The sequence below is a fragment of the Pistacia vera genome, unplaced genomic scaffold (assembly GCF_008641045.1).
Source record: "Pistacia vera cultivar Batoury unplaced genomic scaffold, PisVer_v2 Contig26, whole genome shotgun sequence".
NCBI lineage: Eukaryota > Viridiplantae > Streptophyta > Magnoliopsida > Sapindales > Anacardiaceae > Pistacia > Pistacia vera.
In genome coordinates, this window is record NW_022196068.1 from 351,426 (window position 1) to 362,669 (window position 11,244).

Below are 11,244 nucleotides of genomic sequence, written 5' to 3' on the forward strand. Positions count from 1 at the left end.
CGCCGTATTATCTGGGGCTACGGTAAGACATAGATAATACGGTAAGACTATCATAGTATTGACGACCCTGTAGAAAGGCAGTGACTGATCTCACTTGTTAAGGTTGTTTGATGACAACTTGATACAACGCATGGGTGTTTGCTATAGGCAAGTTCATTAGACTGACCCACCAGAGGATTCCATATGGATGATAACCCCAGTGTCTATGAAACAAATCATTTAACGAATGATGGTGCATGTGATCCTTAAACTTGAGATCACCGGAGTGCCTTGTATACCGATTGGTGCAGTTTGACACTAGCCAAACACAGTTTTATTCAAAGCTATCAATACGGTAGTGATTGACTGTATCAAGGAGTGTATCAAGACTATGGTGGATCGACAGAGGATTCATCACTCTTGGGTACGGAGATAAGTTATCTTACGGCGCAATTTAGTAAATGGCAATGACTCTAAAACTGTGACCACAGTGGCATTGAGTTGTTGCTCTATCCAGTTTATAATATCGGTCATTGGTCCAGTAACTAAATACATACATATTGAGAGTAACTGAAGTTGACACTATTTCTATGTCTCGGTCTCGTTGAGATAACAGATGATGAAAGGATTTGACCCATATTGACGCCCTTCCCGCCGAATCCGACCAGTTTGTGTCGTAACGCTATTTTTCGGCCAGATTCCGGCGATGGTGGCCAGAATCTATCACTGTGGGTGGTGGAGGTGTTTTTGTCATTTTGAAAAAAAATTATATATTGGGGCGTTTAGTTAAATTAGCAAACCTAGGGGTTTTTTTTAAATAAATTTTTAAATTTTACCTCGTAATACTCCCTTATTCAACTACCCAATATTATTCCCAAGATCATATCCAAAATAATAAAATAAATAGACCCTTTGTGTTTGAGTTTGGGATGTGATTTTAATCAAACGATTTTCACTAATCAATGCAGTAATTTTTTGTAATTAAGAGGGATACAGAAGAGATTTTAAAATGGGAAGTAATTTTTAGCCCTCATCTAATTGATCTTCACAAAATACATCTCTTTTATAACTAAAAAAAAATCTGTTAAAACACCATTTAATATTAAAAATAATTCTTTAAACTTAATTAGGTTTATTTTCCCTAATTTCAAAATTAATTATTATTATTATTATTTTTTTTTGTTCTACACCACTTCTGTTGTGGTTGTATGGTTTGCGTTTGGCTTGTTATTGACGTCCCAATCTTGTGTTCGAATCGTAAGGGAGTGATCACTTACCACATTTTGTATAGTTACTTTAGTCCCATGGGTTTGTTAGGTGTTTAAGGACTTTGATGATTAGCTTGTAAGTGGGATCGGATACCTCAGTTATTAAAAAATTTATATATATATATATGGGTTAGGGTTTATATAAGTTTATATAATCCTCAATAATAAAAAAAATTGAGGTTAAGGTTTATATAAAATTAAATGTTGAAAAAAATAGTATGAATGTATTTAAAAATTATAATGGTATTTCTAGTAATTTAAAATAAGATTAAATTTGTCAAAACAAAAAATAAATATAATATTAGGGATGAAAAAAAAATTATATGAGGATAAAAAAATACCTTCCCCTTTTAAAATTAGGATGGAAGGCTACGCCCAAGAATAGTAAATTAAGTAGGTCTGACTTTCTTAATAGGCCTGGCCATACCAATTTATGTGGAGCCCACGTCTGGTCTTTCTTTAGAAAGCTGATACAAATGGGTCAGAAGCTTCCCAGAAGCTTTCACTATAACACCTCCCATGGATCGTTCCAGTAAGCCTTTCAACAGTTGCAGCAAATTGGTTTGCTCGGAAATGCACCACAGAATGATGTCAAGAACTTGCTTCCTAATATAGAATTCAATTCAAAGTTTCAAGGGAGGTAGAAAAAGCTTGTTATGCCTCAAAAAGTCAAGCCTATGTCAGCACAATTAATGTCTCTCTGTACCAGCTGCCAAGCCCATATCTCCAAAGATATTCTCACCAACTTTATCTCATTTCAAAGAGATGAATGGACGAGAGCCTTCCATGTGTCAAGGCAGTTTGCAAAAGCTCTCATTGCATTGAGTGCAAAGGTGAATAAAGGGATTTTTCTCTTCCCGAAGAAGGGAGGCTGGTGGCTGGGCTGAGATTTAGCTTCAATTCTTTCTCTCTGTAAAAACACTGTATTTCTTCATCTTTGTATGCCTTACGGGCAAATTCATAGAAATAGTGAGAGATCAAGAAAATAACAGTGGATGTAGGAGTCGCTTGTTGAGCATCCGAACCACTATAAAAACCCATTTTGCCAATCTTTTATTTATATTTTCTGCAAAATATATAATCTCAGCTCCATATTCAAATCTCATGGATCCATCACGTGTGTCTCCTGAGTCAGCTCAGCGTTTCCCACGTGCGAGTCGTTGGCGTCCAAAATCAAGCGTCAACAGATTGGTGGCCCATGCAGGTCCGATTCTCAAGCCTGCATCCAAGTTCCCTGATGGCGTGCTCAGATCTCAAACCTGCGTCAGAATTCTCCAATCGTGTGGCCAGATCGCAGATCGCACACGTTAGAATTCTCCAATCGCGTGGCCAGATCGCACGCGTCAGAGTTCTCCGATCGCGTGGCCAGATCGTAGATCGCACGCGTTAGAATTCTTCGATTGCGTATCAGAATTCTCTAATCGCGTGGCCAGATCACAGATCGCACGCATCAGAGTTCTCCGATCGCGTGGCCAGATCACAGATCGCACGCCCATGCCATCCTGATCCTCAGCTTCAGATCGCGGATCTTTAGCTTCAAATCGCGTGGCCAGATCGCAGATCGCATGCATCAGAGTTCTCCGATCGCGTGGCCAGATCGCAGATCGCACGCCCATGCCATCCTGATCCTCAGCTTCAGATCGCGAATCTTTAGCTTCAAATCGCATGGCCAGATCGCAGATCGCATGCATCAGAGTTCTCCGATCGCGTGGCCAGATCGCAGATCGCACGCCCATGCCATCCTGATCCTCAGCTTCAGATCGCGAATCTTTAGCTTCAAATCGCATGGCCAGATCGCAGATCGCATGCATCAGAGTTCTCCGATCGCGTGGCCAGATCGCAGATCGCACGCCCATGCCATCCTGATCCTCAGCTTCAGATCGCGGATCTTTAGCTTCAAATCGCGTGGCCAGATCGCAGATCGCATGCATCAGAGTTCTCCGATCGCGTGGCCAGATCGCAGATCGCACGCCCATGCCATCCTAATCCTCAGCTTCAGATCGCGGATCTTTAGCTTCAAATCGCGTGGCCAGATCGCAGATCGCATGCATCAGAGTTCTCCGATCGCGTGGCCAGATCGCAGATCGCACGCCCATGCCATCCTGATCCTCAGCTTCAGATCGCGGATCTTTAGCTTCAAATCGCGTGGCCAGATCGCAGATCGCATGCATCAGAGTTCTCCGATCGCGTGGCCAGATCGCAGATCGCGCGCCCATGCCGTCCTGATCCTCAGCTTCAGATCGCGGAACCTTAGCTTCAAATCGCGTGTTCGGATCGCTGATCACACGCTGAGATCGCTGATCTCTTGTGCTCTTTGGTAGAGCTCGCTATGATCTCTCAGGTTGAGCTCGTTTTGACCTTTTCAGGTCGAGCTCGTTTTGACCTCTAAAATTGAGGTCGTTTTGCCATTTGAGCTCGTTTTGACCTCTCAAGTTGAGGTCGTTTTGCTCATTGAGCTCGTTTTGACCTCTCAAGTTGAGGTCGTTTTGCTCATTCAGCTCGTTTTGACCTCTCAAGTTGAGGTCGTTTTGCTCATTGAGCTCGTTTTGACCTCTCAAGTTGAGGTCGTTTTGCTTTTTGAGCTCGTTTTGACCTCTCAGGTCGAGGTCGTTTTGCTCTCAAGTTGAGCTCGTTTTGCTCAGATTGAGCTCGTTATGACCTTTCAGGTCGTTCTCCTACCAGATTTCTGGTCGTTTTCCTAACAGATTTCTGGTCGCTCCTAACAGATTTCTGGTCGTTTTCCTAACAGATTTCTGGTCGTTTTCCTAACAGATTTCTGGTCGTTTTCCTAAGATTTCTGATCATCTTCCTAACAGATTTCAGTTCGAGCTCTTCAGTTCGAGACCGCAGCCAGTCAGATCAAAGACTTAGTTTCTGAAGCGCGATTACGCACTTCAAAAACTGGGGGGCTTCTGTTATGCCTCAAAAAGTCAAGCCTATGTCAGCACAATTAATGTCTCTCTGTACCAGCTGCCAAGCCCATATCTCCAAAGATATTCTCACCAACTTTATCTCATTTCAAAGAGATGAATGGACGAGAGCCTTCCATGTGTCAAGGCAGTTTGCAAAAGCTCTCATTGCATTGAGTGCAAATGTGAATAAAGGGATTTTTCTCTTTCCGAAGAAGGGAGGCTGGTGGCTGGGCTGAGATTTAGCTTCAATTCTTTCTCTCTGTAAAAACACTGTATTTCTTCATCTTTGTATGCCTTACGGGCAAATTCATAGAAATAGTGAGAGATCAATAAAATAACAGTGGATGTAGGAGTCGCTTGTTGAGCATCCGAACCACTATAAAAACCCATTTTGCCAATCTTTTATTTATATTTTCTGCAAAATATATAATCTCAGCTCCATATTCAAATCTCATGGATCCATCACGTGTGTCTCCTGAGTCAGCTCAGCGTTTCCCACGTGCGAGTCGTTGGCGTCCAAAATCAAGCGTTAACAAAGCTAAAAGTAATAACCATATGGACATAGCAGTGTATTGTATTTGGATTGGAGCCACTTTGTGACTTGTTTACTGTCTTTATTCTGATACCTTACCATTTATCACAGACAAAAACTTTACATTAAAGAAAGAATATATTCCTTCCAAAGCCAAAGCCAAAGCCAAAGCCAAATTCCTTTTCCTTTTCTCAAAATTTGAGTAAAATTAAACTTTCGGCTAGATTACTATTTGGATAACCTAAACAGTTAGGGTGAATTAGGATGCACGGTGTAGATTTGATTTTCGTTTTGAGTATTTGCGATTTAAGTGAAGGTTTATGAAAGCTCTCATGATGATTAGTTAAGATGTGTATAAATTAATCCGAACACTTTGATTACAGAAAAGAAAAGAAAAAATTCATTAACCAACCTTAGTGATTAATGGGTCTAAATCAGAAGAATAAATGCAAAGTGACTGATAAAGCATATTAGTGGAAGGTATTTATATAAATAATTATTTATTTATGAGTGAATGTTGAAGAGGTGAGGGTGACGCATATTATGTTATGGTAGACATTCATGCCCCACCCTTACCATTCCTTTCTAGGTGTACGAATAAATTTATGTTTGATTGGGATGAGTTGGAGCTGTGATGAAGTAAGTTTTGAAAATGATGAACTAATCCCACATCGATACCATAATATTGACCATACATTAAACTTTTAGACACAACTAATCCCACATCGATTCCATCGTGTGACTTTTAGTCTTGGCTCTCTCCAGGGTCGAGCGAGGAATGAAGCTCAGGAGGAGAAAGGTTAAAAAAACAATTAATATAAATATAAATAAATACAAATATTTATATTAATTAACACATTTATAATTATCTTCCATAAGATTTCATCTTTTAAAAATATTGTATAATAATTTTATTATTAGTATTATCAAATATATCATTTTTTATATAATATTTAATCACTCATTCTATTTCGTAAACGATTTTTTACAACATTCATTGTTGAAAATACTCTCTCTACATTAATAGTGGCAACCGCTAAAATCAATATTAATTTTATCAACAGATAAACTAATGAAAATACTTTATCTTTCTTATTGATCGATCTCTAATGTCATTCAATTCCATAAATTTGACATTAGAGTGTATATCCAAAATATAAATATCAAATTGAGAATCAAATGCTACGAGTTCTAAGTTAGAAAAATCTTTTAGATAAAGTTTAGTAAGACGCGTCAATTTTTGCTTATTAAAAGCAACAAAATTTTCATTTGAACATAAGTATGGTAAACAATAAATAATTCAGTGTTTATCTCATTGAAACAATTATTCAACTCTTGAAGTTTGTATATCTAGAACATTGTAAAATACTTTAATACAGTAACGATGCACGTTTGTGATATCTTTAATCTTCCGCTGTGATCATCCTTGAATAAAAAAAAATTTTGTCATCCATATTTGGAATATCAATGTCATGTTTGACACAAAAAGAACAAATTTTGTTAGGTAAATTCTCCCATCTACTATCCTTCATCAATTATAAAGCTTGCTTATATGCTTCAACCATATTCATAGCATTTATAATATCTTGATCTTTTTTTTGTGGTGCTTAAGAAAATTCATTTGTATAACTAAATAAATATTTTATCATAAATAGACTAAAACAAAATTAAATGATTGCATAAATTTTAATATATTATTAAAAAAACGTAGGGATTGGAGAGATGGAATGGGACACGTTGGGCAAGATAAAAAGTTAGTTAGGATTGAGAAAAAAAAATGGGGAGGTGATACTATTAAAAAAAGTTAAAATTTTAATTAATTTAATTTACTTAATTTTATAATTTCGTTTTTTTAGATGACAAAATTAATAAAAAATTTTAAATTTTAAAATAAAACCCAAGTGGGGTCACTTGACCCCACTGACCTCATGTGGGTCCGCCCCTGGCTATCTCCGAGGAAGAAACTGAAAGCCTATTCCAAAACGTAAACGTGTTCTAGAACTTTCAAGTAAGTTGTAATACCAAAACTTGGACCGCCTGCCTGCCTGACACGAATGTCTCCCTTGGGGCCAGCGCCCCGCCCACTGCTCCCCCTCCTTGGTCATTGCCGTGTTTGTTTGCGCTTCGCCTTTGCCTTTTCCGACCGCCGCACCATTCCGATTCCCATTCATTTTATTTTTTAATTATAAATTGGTATGACAAATCAAAATCTGACAAATTCTCTATTCAAAACTTCGACGTTTTTTTGTTTTTACCAAATGACCCCCATTCTCAATTCTGATCTTGACTTTGATTTATCTATCTCCTCTCTCATTCATCCACACCAAATTCCTGCTTTCTAACAAGATGATTCTCAGTACAAAATTTTCCAAACAGCACCTGTCCAACTCAAAACCCTAGACACATAACTCCACTACAAAACAATGCAAATCCACAAATACCCCTCCGTCTCCAATCTCCATCTCCATATATCATCATCACGCAACCCACGCATAAGTAAGACTAAAATTACTCTACAAGTAATCCATCTCCTCTCCATTTCAATTTAACAGCTAAAAATCAATTCCTTAAATTCTACTTCTTCTCCTCCACAGATTCTATTCTTCTCTTAATCACAGTCCTAATCGGTACGTTTCTTTTCCCCTTTCTTTAACCTTTACTATTATTATTAGTATTATTAGTAATAACATTTCTATACTCCAAAGATTCCTTGTTCCAAATGAAGTTTAACAAGTGGGCGTTAGGATTTACGGTCTTATTTCCGATTATTTTCGGATATCTGTACGGAAACTCTGATGTATGCATGAGTTTTTGGTTTGTGGCATTGATTGTAATTTTTATGGGGTTTTCTGCCGTGTTTGGTAGCTTACTGCACTATATGCTTTCTGTAGCTGTCATTTTTTTTCCGTAGCACTAGACATGAGTCAATCACTTGACGAAGGAACATCCACGCCTAATTTGGAGTATTAGATATGAGTCATATTATGCTTTTTTGGTTGTTTTGTAGTTTTATAATTGTAGTGATTGAAATTAGTGATCAAAGAAGTTGGTGGCAGTTTCTAACTTTATATATTGTTGTTTGTTTAAATGATTTTGTTGAAGTTATTTGGCGTGAATTGTGATGAATAATTGTTTGTGTTTTGGTTTTGATTGACGAATTTTATGTGAATTATGATGAATTGATTGAATTCAAGTGTTGCCTAGAGATTACAGTTTATGAGTTACATTGAACACAAATGAATGAATAATCATAATTTGTTAGGGGTGTATTTGTAAACTTTTATGGTATTTTTGTTATTTTTTAAACTAATAGAGGGGCAATTGATATTTTGCAGGGTACCCGAGAAAGGAACTGGAACCTGCATTTTAGGTTCCGGTTTCTTGAATTTAAGAACCTGCATTGTGTGGTTCTGGTTCTTTTTCCTCCGAAAAATGTAGGGTACCCATAACCGTCACCCCCCAAAATTTATTATGTAATAACATACCTGTGTGCTGTATCTCTGCATTTTAGATTTATCTATTTGGTATAATGTATATTTATGAGCTGGGAGAGACCAAAGGTTTTCAGTTTGCGCTCAAGACTTTTAATTTTTAGAAAATAAATCTATTATGTGGAAATTCGATCAGAATTCATTCATTAATTAAATGTTGCATTTACATCGTCTGAACCTTGTAATTAGAGTATCGTTTCATAAGAAAAGCCTTCACTCCCATGGCTGCAGATGCATATTCATATATTTTTCAAGTTGACTTTTATTTTATGTAGTTTTTATAAAAGTTTATTTTGATTGTTTGAGGAAGTTAGCTAGGTGCAGCAATCCTTTGTTAAAAGGTTTTTGATGAAGATTCAGATCCATACCATGTTAAGGTTTTTCCTATGATTTTTCTATTTTTATTTTCAATTGCTACAGCAGAAATTAGTTTTAATCGTGTTATTTAAGTAGTTTCGTGATATGAAGCTTCTATCCTCTTGAAATTGTTTGTCTCTGATTGTTGGAGGATTTTCCCTGTTCCCACTATATGAATTTTCTACTTTCTCTTGAATGTTCTATCCATTTGAGTGATAACTTTCTAATTTTTGGAGCGTTTGCCTTGAATCATTAATATAGATAGGAACTAGGATAGCATAACACTTATTTGAGTCATCACTTTTCATCCTATATATGAAGTTGAAATTAAAATCTTATGGAGAAACTGATAGAATTAAAATGACAGCTAATTGTTTGTAAAAAATTGAAGAAGCGTAGCTGTTTGTGGCATTTGCATCAAAAGTTGTATAGAAGATAAATGGCATTGAAGACAAATGACTTTTATTTTGAAAAATAAAAGTTTTTGTTTTCATACATAATTATGTATTCTTAGGTGTACATTCGTTACTTTATTTACTCCTTTTTAGTGATGAAATTATCTTTGAATGTTCGTTTCCACTTAGAAAATTTTTATTTTACACCGGGTAATTTTATAAAATTTCAAGGCAGGTTTCAAACCAATTTTATGGGAGGTTTCTAATGACTTCTAGAATTTCGGAGAAGGTTTATGAAAGATTTTGAAACCAGTGGTTTATACTTATGTTTCTGTCGATTTCATAAATATCTATGGCTGTGTTTGTTTTTCTATTCTACCTAAAATACATATTTATTTTACTATTTTATTTTATTCAACTAATTTTAAACCCTATAGGTTTGTTAATTTAACTACATACCCAAAAAAAAAGTTTAAAAATTGATAAAAACACCCCCATCCCCCCTATTTGCCAAATTCCGATCATTACCGTCGGACAGTGGTTGGAATTTAGCTTAATGGCATACTACTGGCTGGATCTGATTGGTAGTGTGTCGATCTAGACTTTTTCGGTCAGATTCACTATGGATATGTTCGGAAAAGGCCAGATCCGTAGTCAAAGATTTGGCCATTGATGGCCAGACCTTTGGCCGTAGCTGATCGTCAACGACAGCCAAGATATGGTCTTCATTGACAACCAAATGTGGTTAGATCTAGCATTTTTCGGCCAGATTCATGGTGGATTTGGCCGAAAAAGGCCATATCGGCGCACGACCAATCAGATCTTGCCGGTCGTGCGCCATTATGGAGACTGCCGGTCACCCTCTAGCGATAGTGGTCGGCTGTCGGCATTTAATGGGTGGGTGGGGGTGTTTTTGTTAATTTTCAATGTTTTATTGTAGGGGTGTTTAGCTAAATTAACAAATATAGGGAATGTTTTTGTTAATTTTTAAATTATACCTCGTAATAACTATTGAACTCAACTTTTTCAAAAATCCTACCTAAAATAATAAAACACACCGTATAAAATTTGTTGAATTACATATGTGATATGTAGAGTCACTTTCAAGGCTGCTTCACCTGTACACTAAATGCTTGCTTGTTGGGATTTTGTTAAGTATTATAGATTATTTGATCATTTATGAGAATTAAGTTTTTAACGGATCTAATGCTATCTATTTGTTTGTAGATTGGCAAATCGCAGTTACTAGTTACTTGGCAGAGAACTAAGGTCTGACCAGGATGCAGAACACTGACTTACCCAATGAGGGAAACAAATTTCAAGTCCGGAAATTGGAGATCACAGACAAAAGCAAGGGTTTCATAGAGTTGTTGCAACAACTAAGTGTTTGTGATTGCGTGTCTGACAAGCAATTTGAAGAGCGATTTCAAGAACTCAGTTCCTATGGTGATGACCATATTGTTTGTGTGATTGAGGATGATCATTCTGGGAAAATTATTGCAACTGGGAGTATGTTCATTGAAAAAAAGTTTCTGAGAAATTGTGGAAAAGTTGGGCATATTGAAGATGTTGAGGTTGATGCCGGTGCACGAGGAATGCAATTAGGAAAGAAGATAATCAAATTCCTTACAAACCATGCTCATGATATGGGGTGTTACAAGGTAATTCTTGATTGCAGTGTTGACAATAAAGCATTCTACGAGAAATGTGGTTTCAAAGAGAAAGAAATTCAGATGGTTCAGTACTTTGTTTAAGAAATAATTTTATTGATGTTATTCTTTACCATCCATGCACTTATTGAAAAAACTAACCAGAGAAGGTACAATAAAATTGATATTATACTCTTTTTTTTTTCTTTTTTTTTTTTTAAATGAATGTTGAATTCCCATGTGTATGTGTTAACTATATTTTAAAACAACCAAGATCCAAAAACTTTAAACAAATCAGAATCCAAACAATACAAAACTCAAATCAATCCAAATTAATAAAACTCAAAATAAATGTTAATAATATATTGGATCGAAATTTTTAATGATATAATCCACGGGGCAGTTTATTAAAAGGTCATTTCAAGTTTGTATTTAATTAAAAGGTTATCAAGTTTTAAAATGTTAACTAAATAATCATATTATTGATTAAGGGTAATTAGTGCTTAATTAGGATTAATGAAGTATTATGTAATCTTTTCAAAATTATACTATATTCCTATAAACCCGAAATTGTTGCAAACAAACCCAAACACCTTCCTGTCATTAACGCATCTCTACCTCTGCGTCTTCTTCTCTTCTTCTTAGCTTCGTCTGCATCTTC

General features: G+C 36.3%; 1 protein-coding gene across 5 annotated transcripts; it reads left to right on the forward strand.

Annotated features, from left to right (window-relative positions):
- The first annotated feature begins 6,726 nt into the window (after positions 1-6,726).
- On the forward strand, positions 6,727-10,787 carry LOC116132743 (glucosamine 6-phosphate N-acetyltransferase-like). Of its 5 annotated transcripts, none has more exons than XM_031418408.1 (3): positions 6,727-7,318; positions 8,027-8,559; positions 10,162-10,787. In XM_031418408.1, the coding sequence occupies exon 3, from the start codon at positions 10,215-10,217 to the stop codon at positions 10,686-10,688; it is 474 nt and encodes a 157-aa protein (XP_031274268.1). In that variant the 5' UTR covers positions 6,727-7,318; positions 8,027-8,559; positions 10,162-10,214; the 3' UTR covers positions 10,689-10,787. The 5 variants fall into 5 exon arrangements, with proteins under 5 accessions (XP_031274268.1, XP_031274272.1, XP_031274271.1 ...); XM_031418412.1 differs by having other exon boundaries at positions 8,027-8,164; XM_031418411.1 differs by having other exon boundaries at positions 8,027-8,130.
- The last annotated feature ends 457 nt before the right edge of the window (positions 10,788-11,244 follow it).

Coding starts and splice junctions, on each gene's coding strand:
- LOC116132743 (XM_031418408.1), top strand. CDS start 10,215: ATGCAGAACACTGACTTACCCAATGAGGGAAACAAATTTCAAGTCCGG.